This window comes from Saccopteryx leptura, chromosome 2, assembly GCF_036850995.1.
Source record: "Saccopteryx leptura isolate mSacLep1 chromosome 2, mSacLep1_pri_phased_curated, whole genome shotgun sequence".
NCBI classification, from domain to species: domain Eukaryota; kingdom Metazoa; phylum Chordata; class Mammalia; order Chiroptera; family Emballonuridae; genus Saccopteryx; species Saccopteryx leptura.
The window spans coordinates 79665135-79684841 of record NC_089504.1 but is presented as its reverse complement, the minus strand read 5'-3'; the positions used below and the strand labels follow the sequence as shown (position 1 = coordinate 79684841).

At 38.7% G+C, this 19707-nt stretch overlaps 1 protein-coding gene and 1 non-coding gene across 8 annotated transcripts in view; one reads left to right on the top strand and one right to left on the bottom strand.

The window, feature by feature from the left end:
• DENND4C (DENN domain containing 4C) overlaps nt 1-19707 on the bottom strand; it is a 141830-nt gene that overhangs the window by 64361 nt on the left and 57762 nt on the right. For all 7 annotated transcript variants that reach the window (XM_066368235.1, XM_066368236.1, XM_066368234.1 and 4 more), the window contains 3 exons: nt 16043-16218; nt 6331-6431; nt 5391-5609 (listed from right to left, as the gene is read on the bottom strand). In XM_066368235.1, coding sequence (XP_066224332.1) covers nt 5391-5609; nt 6331-6431; nt 16043-16218 — 496 coding nt within the window. The remainder of the gene's footprint in view (nt 1-5390; nt 5610-6330; nt 6432-16042; nt 16219-19707) is intronic.
• On the top strand, nt 6514-6589 carry TRNAV-AAC (transfer RNA valine (anticodon AAC)). The gene has a single exon. It is a non-coding gene; the product is annotated as a tRNA-Val (tRNA).

Sequence of the window (19707 nt, the reverse complement as noted above, 5' to 3'; positions counted from 1 at the left end):
TCGAAGCTTGGTCTTACCAGGGCAACTCCAAGCCTAACACAAGTAGCAGCCATTACAGTTTACTTTGCAGCTGAAGTCAGGTGGCCTCAGGCAAGAATTCAGGCAGCAGGTGACCTTGGTCTCTACCTCCTGGGAAGCCTCAGAGCTAAAGCACCTGGTGGACAGCTTCAGAATATATCACACCACCACCCAACCACCTCAGCGGGCACCAGAGCCCCCATGAAGGAAGTCCTGGTCTATGGGGTGGGTCCATACACAGCTAATCCTCCACAGTGGTCAGAGGCCAGTGGTTGCAGACAGTCCTTGCAGCTATCTGGTCTTCCTAGGGGTAAATCCCTCCCACTGACATGCCAATAGCAATCAAGGCTCAACTACAAAAGGAGGGTTTACACAGCCCACATCAGGGGAGTACCTCAAGTACCCAGTTTGGGTGATCAGGGAAGCTGTGCTACCTTGCTTTCTGGACAGCTTTATATAAGGCCCTTCTACCAAGTCATGGAGACATAGTAGCTCCACCTAATATATAGAAACAAACACAGGAAGGCAGCTAAAATGAAGAGACAAAGAAACATCTCCCAAATGAAAGAACAAAACAAAACATCAGAAAGAGAACTAAACAAAATGCAAACAAGCAATCTTCTAGATGCAGAGTTCAAAACACTGGTTATTAGGAGAATAGTAGATGAACGTAGCAAGAACTTCAACAAAGAGATAGGAAACATAAAAACAAAGCTATATAACATAAAAAAGAATCAGTCAAAAATGAAGAATACATTAAATGAAATGAAGACTATATTACAGAGAATCATTAGTAGAATAAATGAAGCTGAGAGTCAAATCAGCAATTTGGAATATAAGCAAGCAGAAAATGCCCAATCAAAGCAGCAAAAAGGATCCAAAAAATGAGGATAGTGTAAGGAGCCCTGGAACAACTCCAAGCATACCAATATTCACATCATTGGGGTGCCAGAAGAAGAAAGAAAGCAAGAAATTAAAAACATATTTGAGCCCTGGCCGGTTGGCTCAGCGGTAGAGCGTCGGCCTAGCGTGCGGAGGACCCGGGTTCGATTCCCGGCCAGGGCACACAGGAGAAGCGCCCATTTGCTTCTCCACCCCTCCGCCGCGCTTTCCTCTCTGTCTCTCTCTTCCCCTCCCGCAGCCAAGGCTCCACTGGAGCAAAGATGGCCCGGGCGCTGGGGATGGCTCTGTGGCCTCTGCCTCAGGCGCTAGAGTGGCTCTGGTCGCAACATGGCGACGCCCAGGATGGGCAGAGCATCGCCCCCTGGTGGGCAGAGCGTCGCCCCTGGTGGGCGTGCCGGGTGGATCCCGGTCGAGCGCATGCGGGAGTCTGTCTGACTGTCTCTCCCTGTTTCCAGCTTCAGAAAAATGAAAAAAAAAAAAAAAATAGGAAAAAAAAAAAACAAAAAACATATTTGAGGCCCTGGCCAGTTGGCTCAGTGGTAGAGCGTCAGCCTGGCGTGCAGGAGTCCTGGGTTCGATTCCTGGCCAGGGCACACAGGAGAAGCACTCATCTGCTTCTCCACCCCTCCCCCCTCCTTCCTCTCTGTCTCTCTCTTCCCTTCCTGCAGCCAAGGCTCCATTGGAGCAAAGTTGGCCCGGGCGCTGAGGATGGCTCCATGGCCTCTGCCTCAAGTGCAAGAATGGCTCTGGTTGTGACAGAGCAACGCCCCAGATGGGCAGAACATCGCCCCCTGGTGGGCATGCCGAGTGGATCCTGGTCGGGCGCATGCGGGAGTCTGTCTGACTGCCTCTCCATTTCCAACTTCAGAAAAGAAAAAAAAACCTATTTGAGCCTGACCAGGCAGTGGTGCAGTGGATAGAGTGTGGGACTGGGATGCCGAGGACCCAGGTTCTAGACCCTGAGGTCGCCAGCTTGAGTGCGGGCTCATCTGGCTTGAGCAAAAAAAAAAAAAGCTCACCAGCTTGGACCCAAGGTTGCTGGCTCGAGCAAGGGGTCACTTGGTCTGCTGAAGGCCCGCGGTCAAGGTACATATGAGAAATCAATCAATGAACAACTAAGGTGTCACAATGTGCAACGAAAAACTAATGATTGATGCTTCTCATCTCTCCGTTCCTGTCTGTCTGTCCCTGTCTATCCCTCTCTCTGACTCTCTCTCTGTCTCTGTAAAAAAAAAACAAAAAAAAACCTATTTGAAAAACTAATGAAAGAAAAATTCCCTACTTGGTGAAGGAAATAGACATACAAGTGCAGAAAGCACAAAGAGTCCCAGACAAGATGAACCCAAAGAGGCCCACAAGACATATCATAATTAAAATGCAAAAGGTTAAAGACAAAGAGTGAATCTCAAAAGCAGCAAGAGAAAGACAGTTAGTTACCTACAAGGAACCTCCCATAAGACTGTCAGCTGATTTCTCAACAGAAACTTTGCAGACCAGAGAGAGTGGCAAGAAATATTCAAAGTGGGCTTGGCCTGTGGTGGCGCAGTGGATAGAGTGTCGTCCTGGAACGCTGAGGTCATGGCTCAAAACTCTGGGCTTGCTGGATCAAGGCACATAGGACAAGCAACAGTGAACAACTAAAGTGAAGCAACTATGAGTTGGTACTTCTCTCTCCCTTCTCCTCTCTGTAAAATCAATAAATAAAAAAAAAAAATAAAAGAAATATTCAAAGTGATGAAAAGCAAGGACCTACAACCAAGATTAGTTTATCCAGCAGAGCTATCCTTTAGAATTGAAGGACAGGTAAAAAGCTTCCCAGACAAAAAAAGTTAAAGGAGATTGTGCCAACCAAACTGATATTATATGAAATGATATGAAATGTTAAAGGGTCTTCTTGAAGAAGAAAATTTAAAAATATGAACAATAAAATGGCAATAAATACATTTCTATCAACAGTTGAATCTAAAAATACAAAATAAACAAACAAGCAGAACAGAAACAGACTCAGAGATACCAGGAACATTTTGAGCATTGTCAGGTGGAAAGGGGGTTAGAGGGATGGGTAAAAAAGGTGAAGGGATTAAGAAGTACAAATTGGCTGTTACTGAATAGTCATGGGGATGTAAGGTACAGCACAGGAAATATAGTCAATAATATTCAAATACCTAACCATGTATGGTGTCAGATGGGTGCAAGATTTATTGGGATGATCACTTAGTAAGTTATGTAATGTCTAATCACTGGGTGTACAACTAAAACTAATATAATAATATATGTCCACTGTAACTGAAAAAAATTTAAATAATTAAAAAGAATTACTGTATTTCTCCATGTATAAGATACACTTTAATTTTGGGGCCCAAAATTTGAAAAAAAAAAAAGTATTACATAAAGTTATTAAACTCAAGTTTTATTCATCATAAAATTCATACAACTCTTCACCCACGCAAAAATGCAAGAAATGCAAGTAAAAAAAATAACTCTACCACTGTATAAGACACAACCAGTTTTTCAGTCCCCAAATTTTTCAAAAAAGGTGCGTCTTATACATGGGGATATACGGTAGGTCAAAATGAGGTAATTAGAGTGACTCCAATCAAATGCAATCGGTGTCCTTAGAAGAAGAGGCAATTTAGACACAGAGGAAGAAGACCATGTGAAGACACAGGGAGAAGACAATCAACTATAAGCCAGAAGAGAGGCCTCGGAGGAAACCAATCCTGCCAATACAGTGATCTCGACCTTCCAGGTTCTAGAATTATTAAAAAATAAAGTTCTGTTGGTTAAGCCACCCAATCTATGTTTGATATAAAGGCCTGGCAAACTAATATGCAAACCTTGTGCTTTTGTTTTTGAGCTTTCTTCCATTTCGTTATTACCACTAATAATAATAGTTATTATTATGAGTACTAAATATTGTATACTACTTTTACTAGTTGTTCCATATACATTTTCTCATTTAATTTTCACCACCATGCAGAACTAGGTATCATCCCATTTTATTAAGATTAAATCTTCACCATGCATGAACTAGGTATCACCCCATTTTATTAAGATTAAATGAGAAAATGTATGTGGAGCAACTAGCAAAAGTAGGTAGTCGAGATCACATCCCCATTTTATTAATGAGAAAACAGAACCCCAGAAAGGTTTCATAAATAACAAAGAAGAAATTCAAATTCAGATTTGATTTTTAATGTTATTGTTTTTAGAAACCTTTTCTTGCGTGACCAGGCGGTGGCACAGTGGATAGAGCGTCAGACTGGAATGCAGAGGACCCAGGTTCGAGACCCCAAGGTCACCAGCTTGAGCGCGGGCTCAGCTGGTTTGAGCAAAAGCTCACCAGCTTGGACCCAAGGTCACTGGCTCGAGCAAGGGGTAACTCAGTCTGCTGAAGGCCCGCGGTCAAGGCACATATAAGAAAGCAATCAATGAACAACTAAGGTGTCACAACACGCAACGAAAAACTAATGATTGATGCTTCTCATCTCTCTCCATTCCTCTCTGTCCCTGTCTATCCCTCTCTCTGACTCTCTCTCTGTCTCTGTAAAAAAAGAAACCTTTTCTTGCTCATCTCCATTTATCTAAATTCTTCAAAGTCATACTCTTCTTCCACAGTCTTTCACAATATTTATTTGAAAGAATGTTTCTTTTTTCTCAAATTTTAGATCTTCTCACTGAATTCTGTAAAATGTTTTCTTGAGTACTTGCTCTCTTTTTAAAAAACACTCAATTATTTTTCATTAGTATCCCAGAGAGCTAGATTTTATACTTCTTTATATCCCTACATAAAAATAGCTGGACTTGATAAGCAGTAACTAAATATTTGAGAGATAGTTATCTGAAGCAGAAATGATAAAAGACAAAAGGATTACTGGGAAAATACAAATTGTTTTTAAAGTAACTGCTTGGTAAAAATATAAAAATGTAATATAATTTTTATATAAATATTAATGCATCTATAAGGTTGCTACCATGTTACAAGAATAAAACAAAATCTTTATAACTCCCTAAAATAACAAATACTAAAAAAGATGGATAAAGTGTTTTCCTCTGGAACAAAGCTATATGTTTTAAAGTTTTTAAAACTGGTTCCTTTATTTCAAAAACTAATTGTTAAGGAATATTTTAAAGCAAGTCTGTATAAATCCAAAAATTTAGCAAAACTGAAGAAAGAGAGCAAATCACATTCTACTAAGATAACTGATTAGGTAGTACTGTAAATATAAACAACATCTTTGACTTTTCACAATTAAAGTCCTACAGCTTCAGATTTGTCAGTAAAAAATGTGGTATAAAAATTAAAAGAAAGTCTATTCATAAAGCCAGATTACAAAATATAGAGAAATTCATTATATTTTAATATAAATTTCTAAAATTTTAGATAGTGAATGATGCTTGGTAGCAATACCAAATAGAAAGTATTTCCCATTTCTATAAAAAGTAATTCTAATTTTAATGCCACTCACCCTGTCGGTCAAATAATGAATCAGCTGCTGTGGCTTTATTTGAAGGAGCCTCTGTGATTGGTCTGAGATATGTTCTGTATCCTTTCAAAATGGATGCCATAAAGCGCAAAAATGCTTCTTGAATTTCCATCTCAAGTTGAGTCATCTTTTTTTGCCAGGAGAAATCTGCTTCAATTGGAGTCATCTCAATTGCTGAACCTTCTTGAGTTTTTCGGTGAACTGACAAATAAAATAAGAGAAAATGACACTAATATATACTGTTATATATAGAATGATTAAACAATTAAGGAAACTGTCAAAATAAAGTCTGTGACTTCCCAAAATTTCTCTTTCTATTAACATATTGAGATCATTGGCGGGCCCAACAAAGATGCCCAACAGATATGGCACAGACATCAATGCTTAAAAGATCATGAACGGCCCTGGCCGGTTGGCTCAGCGGTAGAGCGTCAGCCTGGCGTGCGGGGGACCCGGGTTCGATTCCCGACCAGGGCACATAGGAGAAGCACCCATCTGCTTCCCCACCCCCCCCCCCTCCTTCCTCTCTGTCTCTCTCTTCCCCTCCCGTAGCCGAGGCTCCATTGGAGCAAAGATGGCCCGGGCGCTGGGAATGGCTCCTTGGCCTCTGCCCCAGGCGCTAGAGTGGCTCTGGTCGCAGCAGAGCGACGCCCTGGAGGGGCAGAGCGTTGCCCCTGGTGGGCATGCCGGGTGGATCCCAGTCGGGCGCGTGCGGGAGTCTGTCTGACTGTCTCTCCCCGTTTCCAGCTTCAGAAAAATACAAAAAAAAAAAAAAAAAGATCATGAACCACAATAGTAACTTCTTGTTACTGGAATTTTGTTTTGTAATGAGACTCCTTTTAAGCAGAGAAAAATTATGTTTAAATTTAAGAATTTTCTCATATACATTCTTTCATTAAAATATTTCTTTCCTCTCATTTACCTGAAGATAACTGAGGATACAATTTCTTCAAGGTGCTAAGCAGATTTTTGCATGGCTTTTTGGGAAGCTGCTTCCAGTTCATGTTCTTCTTTTCATCAGATCTATTAAAAAAATATAACTAATAAAATTTCTCATATTCTGTTTATACTTAAACAAAATTCTTATGTCAAACTAAAAAAAGAAGCCCTGGTTGGTTGGCTCAGCGGTAGAGCGTCAGCCCAACGTGTGGAAGTCCTGGGTTCAATTCCCAGTCAGGGCACACAGGAGAAGCGACCATCTGCTTCTCCACCTCTACCCCCTCCTTTATCTCTCTCTCTATATATATATATTTCTCTATCTCGCCTCCTCCCACAGCCATGGCTCGAATGGTTCTAGCAAAGTTGGCCCCGGGCACTGAGGATGGCTCCATGGCATCTGCCTCAAACACTAAAATAGCTTGGTTGCTGAGCAAAGGAGCAGTGGCCTCAGATGGGCAGAGCGTTGCCTGGTAGGGACTTGCCCAGTGGATCCTGGTCAGGCACATGCGGGAGTCTGTTTCTGCCTCCTCACCTCTCACTTAATTAAAAATAATTAAACTAAAAAAAGAAAATTAAAAGTGTATTTTAAATGAAGTTACAACAACTTATATAGTCTGAATAAGTGGTTTTCAAGAAACTTCCTGAGTCAATTTGGTTATCTCATACCCTTGAACATAGATTTTCAATACTGGATTTATGAATAAAATACTGAAATCTTGCTTCAAAAGTGTTTTAAAATTATATTTTAAGTGTCAAACTTAACTGACTTGAGATTTCAAATTACTTATTAGAAGCAAACTGCAACAATTATCAGTGAGTTAGTGACAAATACAACATGTCCTGACTACAATTCAATTGAGCTGGCATTTAAAAAACAACAAACCTTTGCAATTTCAAAGAACACTTTTAAATAATGCATGAGTCAAATAAAATACTTTAATAGAAATAAGAAACATTAAAAATTCTACCAAGAGGAAAGTACCAACCATGGGCTGCACCTAAAGCTATATATATACATCAGGCCAATATAATTTATGAACATCAATGTAAGCATCTTAAATTCTTAGAAAATTTCATCTGCTGGTATATAGAAAAAACAACAGCAAAATGATGTTTATTTCAGGAATGAAAGGACTGGTTACAACTAAATCATGTTATAGTGTAATGTGCCACACAGATATCAAAAGAGAAAAACTTAATGTTTATCTCAACAGTTGTAAAAAAAAGTACTATAAAATTCAATGGCTATTTATGATTTTTTAAAAAATCTTAATCTAGAAGTACAAGAGTTCTTTAATTTATTATTAAGTAATCAAAACCCTAGAATGGGACTAGGGAAGTTCTGGGTCAGATAGTAAATATTTCATGCTTTGAGGACCAGAGGGCCTATATCACAACTACACAAATGTCCCACTGTAGCAGGAAAGCAGCCTTAGACCATATGTAACAAATGAGCATGGCTATGTCCAATAAAATTTTATTTACAAATACAGGCCTTGGGCTGGATGTCAATTCTTGCCTTAAAGCAATAATCATACTTAATGATAAACTACTCAAAGCATTCCCTTTGAAATTAGGAATAAGACAGTCTGATCAGGCGGTGGCACAGTGGATAGAGCATTGGACTAGGATGCCAAAGACCCAGGTTCGAGACCCTGAGGTCGCCAGCTTGAGCGTGGGCTCATCTGGTTTGAGAAAAAGCTCACCAGTTGGACCCAAGGTCGCTGGCTCGAGCAAGGGGTTACTCGGTTTGATGAAGGCCCGCAGTCAAGGCACATATGAGAAAGCAATCAATGAACAAATAAAGTATCGCAATGAGCAACGAAAAACTAATGATTGATGCTTCTCATCTCTCTGTTCCTGTCTGTCCATCCCTATCTATCTTTCTCTCTGACTCTCTCTCTGTCTCAGTAAAAGAAAAAAAGAAGAAGGAATAAGACAAGGTTCTGGCTATGACTACTTCTATTCATTACATTAGAGGCTTGGCCAGAAAATTAAGACAAGAAATTTAGGAATAAGAATTAGAGATAGCACAATTGCTTATAGCCTGAAAATTGAAGAGGATCTACAGACAACATAAAAGAATTCAACTAAGTTGCTGGGCAGAAGACCACTATACAAAAATCAGTAGCATTTCTATACCCTAGAAACTAACAAGTAGAAAATGTAATTAAAAATACCATTTACAGTAGTGATAAAAACTACAAGGTTCTCAAGAATGAGTCTAACAAAAGATGTATATGGTCTTTATTGAAAAATGCAAGCTTACAGAAAAATTTTTAAAGATTTATAAAGTAAAATACCACATTCATGGGTAGGGAGACTATGTCAAATGTCATTTGTTCCCAAATTAATCTGTACATTCAATAGAATTCTAATCAAAATTACAATATAATTTTGTATGGAACTTAACAAGCTGTTATTAAAATTTATATGAAAAAGCAAAGGACCAAACATATCAAAATAATTTTTAAAAACAAGGGTAAAAGTGCCTGGCCTGTGGTGGCGCAATGGATAGAAAAGAGTGTTAACCTGGAATGCTGAGGTCACCGGTTTGAGGACCTAGGCTTGTCCAGTTAAGCACATGTAACAAGCAATCAATGAACAACTACAGTGAAGCAATTATGAGTTGATACTTCTCATTCCCCATCCCCCTCACTCTCTTCTCTCTATAAAATCTTTTAAAAAAATAAAAAAGAACAGGGTAAAGGACTTGCTACATCCCATTTTTTAACAATGTTATTAAGCTATAATTCACATACCATACAATTCACCCATCTGAAATGTACAATTTGATGGTTTTTAGTATATTCACAGAGCTGTATAACCACCACCATTATCCTTTTTTTATTTTATTTTATTATTTTTTTTGTGTATGTATTTTTCTGAAGTTGGAAACGGGGAGGCAGTCAGACAGACTCCCGCATGCGCCCGACCGGGATCCACCTGGCATGCCCACCAGGGGGCGATGCTCTGCCTATCTGGGGTGTCGCTCTGTTGCAACCAGAGCCATTCTAGCGCCTGAGGCAGAGGCCACAGAGCCATCCTCAGTGCCCGGGCCAACTTTGCTCCAATGGAGCCTTGGCTGCAGGAGGGGAAGAGAGAGACAGAGAGGGGGAGGAGTGGAGAAGCAGATGGGTGCTTCTCCTGTGTGCCCTGGTTGGGACTCCTGCACGCCAGGCTGACACTCTACCACTGAGCCAACCGGCCAGGGCCATTATCCATTTTAGAATATCTGCATCCCCTTAGTCATTAACCTCCAATTCCCTAGGTTATTTTATATAAATGGGATCATATAAGTCTCTGAGCATGATGTTTCCAAGGTTCATCCATGCTATATACAACTTTTTAATTTAAAATTTTTTTAGCGAGAGACAGGAAGAAAGAGAGATGTGAAGCATCAACTCATGGTTGCATCACTTTAGTTATTCATTGATTGTTTCTCATATGTGCCTTGACAGGGTGGGGGTGGGGGGAGATCCAGCTGAGCCAGTACCTCTTGCTCAAGCCAGAGACCTTGGACTCAAGCCAGCAACCTCTGGGCACAAGCCAGTGACCATGGGATCATGTCAATGATCTCACACTTAAGCCAGCAAGCCCATGCTCAAAGCGCTCAAGCCAGCGACCTTAGGATTTTGAACCTGGGTCCTCAGCATCCCAAGTCTCCGCTCTCTCCACTGAACCTGGTCGGGCACAACTTAATTTTAAAATTATTATAATAGTGTTGTATTAGCAAGAGGCTAAAACAAAACAAAGGAACAGAATAATAAGCCTGAATAGATATCCACAGTGATATAGAAACTGATACATAATAGTGTTGAGACTGAAGAACAGTGAGAAAGAAATGAACTCATTATTCAATAAACAGTGCTATGTGATGATTACCATATTTCCCCATGTATAAGACACACACTATTTTTAAAAATTTGGGGTCTAAAAACTGGGTGCATTTTATACATTAATTTTAGATTTTTACTTGCACTTCTCACTTTTTCATACTTGTTTTTGCGCTCATTGTTGTAGATTTTTTTACTTGCATTTCCTGATTTTCCACGCTTGTTGTCTTTGTGCTCATTGCTTCGCATTTGTTACCAGTATATTACGGTAGGTTATGTTTTGCTACGTTTTGCCACGTTCTGCCCAGAAATGGCTCAGAAAAGATTTTCATACAGTGCTGAATTCAAGTTAAAAGTGACCCAGTTTGCAAAAGTGAATGGAAATCATGCTGCTGAATGGAAGTTTGGTCCTCTTCCAACTGAGAAATCAATCCAACTGGCTATAGAAAGAAGAAACCCTATTGAAAATGCCACGGCAGAAGAAGGCCATGAGAAGCAAGTCAGCAAAATGGCCTGATTTAGAGAGGGAACTCAAGATATGGATTGAAGAGCAAAGGGCAATTGAAATTCCTGTGTCCACAAAGATGGTTCAGCATGAGGCAAGAAGAACTGTTGATTTAAAAGAAGTTATTGATTTCAAAGGACACAATTGGTGGTTCAGGTTCATGAAACGGAATAGACTAAGCATGAGTACATGCACCAGACTTGCCCAATAGATGACTGAAAACTATAAGCAGAAAGTCCTTGAATTTCATCATTTTGTCATTCAATGTCAGAAGACACATCAGTTTGAGTTGGGACAGATTGCAAATACAGACAAAGTTCCCCTTCAATCTGATGTCCCAAGTAACGGAACTATTGATAAGAAGGGGGTGAAAACTGTAACTGTGAAGACAAGTGGACATGAAAAGAGCCATTATACAGTTGTCCTAGCTTGTTGTGCCGACGGAACCAAGCTGCCTCCTATGCTGATTTTCAAACACAAAACCATGCCAAAAGAAGACATTCCTCAAAGAGTGTCCACGTTCATGACAAGGGTTGGATGGATCAGACTGGGATAAAGATCTGGTTTGAGAAAGTTTGGAAACCAGGTGGGCTCTTATGCAAACCTGCCCTACTGGTGCTTAATCAGTTCAGGGCACACATAACAAAAAACACAAAGAAGATTGCTGCAAAGCAAAAAACAAAACTTGCCGTCATACCTGGAGGCTTGACAACCAGCTCAAACTACTTGACGTCAGCATTAACAAACCCTTCAAAGCTGCCATGAGAGACAAATGGAACCAATGGATGAAGTCTTCTGGGGACAATCTGACACCAGCAGGAAGAGGGAAGAAACCAACTATAGGAGAAGTTTGTACCTGAGTGAAAAGATCCTGAGATAATATCAAGATTGAGATTGTTGTCAAGTCATTTAAGAAGTGTGGCATTTCAAATGCCATAGATGGAACTGAGGATGAGGCAATATACAAAGACAATGATTTGTCATCAGACACAGATGAGGATAAGTTAATGGATGGGAGTTTTGACAGTAATGAGGAGTTGTATGAATTTTATAATGAATAAAACTTGAGTTCAATAACTTTATGTAATACTTTTTTTTTTTATTTCAGGCCCCAAAATTAAGGTGTGTCTTATACATGGCAGCATCTTATACATGGGGAAATACGGTACTTATTCATGTGAAAAAAAATCAACGGTATTTCTATGCCGTATCATACACTAATATCAAGTTTAGCTGAACTAAAGACCTACATGAAAAAGGCACAGAACCTTACAACTTTAAGAACATCCAAAAGAGAGTATTTCATGACCTCAAGCAGAAGACTACATATACAAGAACAAAAACAGCAATCTATAAGAGAATATGATAAATTTCATCAATTAAAATAAGCTTCTCCTCATCAAGACACAATAAATAGAATGAAAAGAGAAGTCAGTGTGGAAGAAGCTACTTGTAATGCATATAAGAAACCAAGAATTAATTCCAGATTATGTAAAGAATTTACACAAATTTTTTAAAAAAGAAAAATTCACCCAAAAAAGGGAAAATTCTATTAACAGGAAATAAAAACCAAAGGACTAACAAAATTAAAAGTGTTTTATTTGCAACTAATTAAGGAAATGTGAATTAAAGCCACAGTGAGATCCCATTATCATCAAATTAGCAAAAATTTTAAATTCTGACCATAACAAGTATTAGCAAAGATATGAAACAAACAGAACTCTCATTTGCTGTTGAAGAGGGGATAAACTTGGAAAATAATGTGGTATTAACAAAACCTGCCAACATTGGCTGTTCAAGGTATATGCTTCAAAATTCTTGCCCATAAACTCAAAGAAATATGGACATTAATGATCAGGGCAGCCTTGTTAACAACTGCACAAATCTAAGTACAATCTAAATATCCATCAATACCAATAAACACTGAAATGGAAGTAGAGCTACATGTATCAACATGGACTAACCTCATAAGGATTGCCAAGTAAAACAATAAGTCACAGAAAACTATACAAGCATAAAAAAGTTTTTAAGTCATGCAAAACAAAATGCTACAGTTACACATTTCTAAAAACACATAGAAATAATAAAAACCAAATTCAACATGATGCAAGATACACTGCAGAGGACTATCCAGGGGTATCAGATTTACTGGCAATATTCTATTTTTGAATCTGGTAGTGGATACATGGGAGTTATTTACATTATCCTCTATAATTCTTGAGTATTTCAAATACTTCCTAATTCATAATAAGTACAACTGAGCAAAGAATTCAGTTATTTTAAAAAATAATGTTTGAATCAATAGAAATTTTATAGAAGTTATTTAAAACTGTTGAATTAAGAATCTCCACCTAAATATAAGACCTGAAACAATAAATTACATAGAAGAAAACGTAGGTACTAAACTCATGGATTTTGGTTACAAGGAGCACTTTATAAATTTGACTCCAAAGGAAAGGGAAGTGAAGGCAAAGATAAATGAATGGGACTACATCAGAATAAGAAGTTTTTGCACAGCAAAAGAAACTGACAACAAAACAAATGGACAGCCAACTAAATGGGAGATGATATTTTCAAACAACAGCACAGATAAGGGCCTATTATCCAAAATATACAAAGAACTCATAAAACTCAACAACAAACAAGCAAATAATCCAATAAAAAAAATGGAAATAGGACATAAAGACACTTCTCCCAGGAAGAAATACAAATGGCCAACAGATATATGAAAAGATGCTCATCTTTTAGAGAAATGCAAGTCAAAACTATAATGAGATACCACCTTACACCTGTTAGATTAGCTATTATCAACAAGACAGGTAATAATAACAAGTGTTGGAGAGGCTGTGGAGAAAAAGGAACCCTCATTCACTGTTGGGAATGTAAAGTAGTAGTACAACTATATGGAAGAAAGTATGGTGGTTCCTCAAAAACTTAAAAATAGAACTACCATATGACCCAGCAATCCCTCTACTGGGAATATACCTCCATAACTCAAAAACACTGGTACGTAAAGACACATGCAGCCCCATGTTCATTGCAGCATTGTTCACAGTGGCCAAGACATGGAAACAACCAAAAAGCCCTTCAGTAGATGATTGGATAAAGAAGATGTGGTACATATATACTATGGAATACTACTCAGCGATAAGAAATGTTGACATCGGATCATTTACAACATGGATGGACCTTGATAACATTATACTGAGTAAAACAAGTAAATCAGAAAAAACTAAGAACTATGTGATTCCATACATAGGTGGGATGGGACATAAAAATGAGACTCAGGGACATGGACAAGAGTGTGGTGGTTACGGGGGGGGGGGGGGGGGGGGCACAAAGAAAACCAGATAGAAGGTGACAGAAGACTATATGACTTTGGGTGATGAGTATGCAACATAATCAAATGTCAAAATAACCTGGAGATGTGTTCTCTGAACCTATGTACCCTGATTGGTCAATGTCACCCATTAAAATAAAATAAATAAAAAATAAATAAATAAATAAATAAATCTCCAGGGCCTGGCTGGTTGGCGAAGTGGATGGAGTGTTAGCCCAGTGTATGGATGTCCTGGGTTCGATTTCTGGATAAGGCACACAAGAAACCCAACTATCTACTTCTCTCCCCCTTCCCCTTTTCTCCCTCTTCCCCTTTCACAATCAGTGGCTCAATTGGTTTGAGTGTCAGCCCCGGGCGCTGAAAATGGCTTAGCTGGTCCAAGTGTTGGCCTCAGGAGCTGATGATAACTTGGCTGATTAGAGAATTGGCCCCAGACGGGGGTTACTGGGTAGATCCCAATCAGGGCTCATTCAGGAGTGTCTCATTATCTCCCTTCCTTTCACTTAAAAATAACAAAAGAATCTCCACAATATTATTTTATTCAGAACAGTAAATAAAATAAGGTAAACATCTGAGTTACAACTTCATAAATAATCATTTCCCAAAGCACAATGCATACAACCCTGAAATAATAGTTTTTCAGGGATAGCCCTAAAAAACAACAAAATGTTGCTATAAAAAATATTTAGTGCATACAAGTGGTTCATTATTTCCAGGCTATAAGTAAATCTACAAATACATAGGGAAGAGCTACCACAATTATAGTTTCAAAATATAAAGAAAGATCCATTTCAAAATTATTTTTAAAGTTATAACAAACATTTTCTTCCTTCTTACAAGTTACTCCTTTGGTTCACTTTTGAAAATTTTCCCAACCAATTCAATTGCTGTGACCACTGAAGTCTCACTCCAAACAATTCTTTTTACTTTCTTCTAATCACAAACAGTACAGAATAAAAGTACTCCAAGGCCTGGAAGTTGGCACCAACACTAGGAACTTATCAATACTTACTAATCTTTCCCATTTGGGGGACAGGGGAGTGAGGTAGGGTTTGCTTTTAAGTATCCACCAGAGCTGTTTCCTTTACTAATGTGGTACACTACTCTCAATTCCCAGTCACACCACTGCTGTGTATATTTATCACCTCCAGTAAACACAGACTATGACTATTTTTTAATATCAGTTTCTCTGCAATAAAATATATACTTATAAAAATTCAAATCTTAACAACTAAGGAAATGACATAATATTACCCTATATCAGGGGTCTCAAACTCGCGGCCCGCCAAACAATTTTGTGTGGCCCGCAGACTAATCCACGAAGTTCAAAATATTTTGGATAAAATTAAGTAAGCCTAGGGGCCTACTTGTATTTTTCATTTCTCTAGCATCCTAGCTAGATATTAGCTTAGTTAACAGCAGTTGTGATGCGAACTACAGTTTCTGGTCGTTTTGTGACACTGAGTAAACTGCATGTACGATTGTGCTTGTTGTACTGATTTTTTTTTTGTTTTCAACTGCAGTGAGAAAAGTGTTGCATAACAGTTGCCTTTTGTAGACCTAGTGCGGCCCGCCAAACGGCTATGATCTTGCTCTGCGGCCCACATGCTGAGTTGAGTTTGAGACCCCTGCCCTATATTGTGACTAAATTTAAATAGGTAAACCCATTTTTTAAAAGCTTACACATAGATTTTGAATTAAACCTAGAAAGTATGTCCATTCTTGAGCTCTAAGAGCAGTGTTTAATCTTTTCTAAAAATCCATATTCTCTTTTGATAAACGTATTGTCCACCATTAACATTAGTATCCAAGTATAAACTATTATAATGTAGACGTCGATCTTTTCAAAATCACACAGCTTTCCAGGGTTCTGATACTTGCTCTGGTTGAGATTCACTGATGAAAACTTATTAACAACTTTTAAAAGGAGCACATTTTTAGACACTTTCAGTGAGCTATAACTACATATGAGGAAAAATATAAATGGGAGATGATATAAAAAGAATCAACTTACACATATAACATGTTTGTATCCAAGTCAATGCAAACAACATCTTGTGGAGGGTCGTGAAGATCAAAATACCTTGAGTCTACTCCAACTATGAACGGTAAAGGTGCACTAAGCACTGCCGCCAAGGACAGAGGACACAGAGGAATATATGGGCATTGCCACTGAAATGGAAAGATCATCTGGGGAAAAAGTTTTCAAAAATTAGCCAAATTTAAAATTTGGAATAAAATTATGTAATTAACTAATATTGCTGAAAAGACCATTAGGAAGCAGTTAAGTCTAATTTCTTTTATCTTAAAAATCATTCCAAAAACTACATGACAATAAACCATTACTAAGCAGTACTAAGAGCCAATGTAATTAAAACCTTTAAGCATGACAATGATCACAGGCACAATAAAAATGCTAACAGCTAGCCCTGCCTGGTAGCTAGGTTGGTTGGATCAGTGGTCCCCAACCCCCGGGCCACAGACCGGTACCGGTCCTCAGAGAAAAAATAAATAACTTACATTATTTCTGTTTTATTTCTATTTAAGTCTGAACAATGTTTTATTTTTTTTAAATGACCAGATTCCCTCTGTTACATCCGTCTAAGACTCACTCTTGACGCTTGTCTTGGTCACGTGATACATTTATCCGTCCCACCCTAAAGGCCAGTCCATGAAAATATTTTCTGACATTAAACCGGTCCGTGGCCCAAAAAACATTGGGGACCACTGGGTTAGAGCATCATCCCAAAGTACAGAGGTTGCCGGTTTGATCCCCAGTCAGGACACATGCAGGAGCAGATCAATGTTCCTGTCTACCCCTGCCCTTTCTCCCTTCCTCTGTCTCTAAAAATCAATATAAATAAACACTTTAAAAATAAATAAATAAAAATGCTAACATCTCTTTGCATATTAATTCATCTAATGTCTATTTAAAACCCATGTTCAGTTTTATGGAAAAAGTCAAAGTAGAAAATTGCCTAAAAAATTATAAAACAAACTCATGACATTTAAATCTTAAGCATTTCATTGATCTATTAAGTCTCAAAATAACCTCTGACCAAAATCCAACTGAGAGTACAAAGGAATCAAAACAATTAAAATGATTCCCTAGGGAATGGTAATAGTTGACTGAAATTTCCTAACCACTCAAAAAAACATAAATGGTCTCCAACTTCAGTGAAGCTTGACATATTCAAATCATTCATCAATATGAAACATAGGTTAAGAATCTTTACCAGGTCTCCTTTACAAAGCTAAACCATAATTCTATCATATATACTTGTTTTTGTTTTTAATTTTAATGTGTTGTCATAGTTTCAAGTATTCCACTCAATATAAAAACCTCTACACCCCTCATCGTGCCTCCCCATTCCTCTTGCAAAGTCTCCTTCCACCCTTATTTCCCCTTGCCTCCCAACTTTTCCCTCTGGGAATTGTTACCCTGTTGTCTGTATCTATGTTACCTATATATGATTTTGGCTACTCCCTTCATCTTCTTTGACCCCATCCTCTTTTCCCCCTTCCCTAACAGCTGTTCATCTATTCCTAGTGACCCTGACTCTGTTTCTATTTTGTTCTTCACTTTACTGTGTTTATTAGATTCCATGTATATGTGAGATCATACAGTATCTGTCTTTCTCTGCCTGGCTTATTTCACTTATAGTAATCTCCAGTCCATCCATGCTGTTGCAGAAGGTCAAGTTTCCTTCTTTCTTTTTGCCACATAGTATTCCATTATGTAAATGTACCACATCTTTGTTACCCACTCATCCACTGATGGATATGCTTATTGTTGTTGTTTGTGTGTTTTTTTGTGATAGAGACAGAGAGAGAGACAGGGACAGACAGACAGGAAAGGAGAGAGATGAGAAGCATCAATTCTTTGTTGCAGCACCTTAGTTGTTCATTGATTGCTTTCTCATATATGTCTTGACCAGGGGGCTACAGCAGGCTGAGTGACCCCTTGTTCAAGACAGGGACCTTGGGCTCAAGCTGGTGAGCCTTGCTCAAACCAGATAAGCCCGCACTCAAGCCTGTGACCTCGGGGTTTCAAACCTCAGTCCTCCGCATCCCATTCCAACGCTCTATCCACTGCACTATATCTTGGTCAGGCTGTTGTTTTGTTATTTTTAAGATAAGGTTAACTAAAATTCAGATTAAAAATTTAATAATCAACTAATATTAAATGTTAAATGATTGATAATAAAATTTTTCCTCTACTATAAAAATATTTGCTATCTTTTAGAGCAGGGGTCCCCAAACTTTTTACACAGGGGTCCAGTTCACTGTCCCTGAGACCGTTGGAGGGCCAGACTATAAAAAAACTATGAACAAATCCCTATGCACACTGCACATATCTTATTTTAAAGTAAAAAAAAAAAAAAAAGGGAACAAATACAATATTTAAAATAAAGAATAAGTAAATTTAAATCAACAAACTGACCAGTATTTCAATGGGAACTATGGGCCTGCTTTTGGCTAATGAGATGATCAATGTCCGGTTTCATATTTGTCACTGCTAGCCGTAACAAGTGATATGATGCGCTTCCGTAGCCGTGACGTGTGCATCCCACGTCACCGGAAGTAGTACTGTACGTGAGCAGCACCGCACTTTGCAGCGCTGTGGCATCCTGTGCTCCTCTCACTGAACACCAATGAAAGAGGTGCCCCTTCCGGAAGTGCAGCAGGGGCCAGATAAATGGCCTCAGGGGGCCGCATGTGGCCCGCAGGCTGTAGTTTGGGGACCCCTGTTTTAAAGTCTAATTCGATTCTTACCTTATCCATCAACACTCACCCCCCCAAAATGCCTGTAACATCTATTACCTCTGCCAGTTATTCCAGATAGTTATCCAAAATTGGGATTTTTATCTTCAATCATTTATTTACTCATCAAATATCTGAGTACTTAATATGTATCATGCACTGTTCTAGATGATGGAGAATAACACTGAATAAAACAAAGATCTCTGCTTTCATGAGGTTTATAGTCGTACATAAAAGTCAGTAATTTTTTTTCTATAAAAGATAGGAAATGCTATAGGACACGAGAGCCATATTGTCACAAATACTTAACTCTTTCTTCATGCATGAAAGCAATCATATGTAATATGTAAATAAATGGCCTATATTCCAGTGAATCATCATAAAAACAGGTGGCAGGCAGGTTTTGACTACTGGGCCATAGTTTGCCAATACCTGTTCTAGCAGGAAGAGACAGAAAATTAGCAGAAGATATAACAAATGAAAGATATACCATGTAAGGAACTGTTAAGTGCTACAGAAAAATGAAAAAGTAAAGCCAAGTGAAAGGGGTTTAGAGTTCAGAAGAGAAGGGGGGGGGGGTGGTATCACTAAATAGGCCAAACAGGGCAGAGGCCTCCTTAAGAAAGTGACAACTGAACTGAAACCTGAAGGAGGTGAGGGAGGGATTTAGCCAAGGGGATTATCTAGAAAAGTGCTTCAAAGAGAAGGAACAGTAGAGCAAAGGTATGTGGCCTACCTAACATGCTTCAAGTATAGCAAGAAGTCCAGCGTGGCTGGAGTAGAGTGATCAAGGGGAAGAGTAGTAAAAAATGAGGTCAGAGAACAAAGAGACAAGGCCACTTGCATAAGAAAATTGCAAGGACTTCAGAATTCCTTCAATAAAAACTATCTTCTGTTCAACATTACATCCACAAC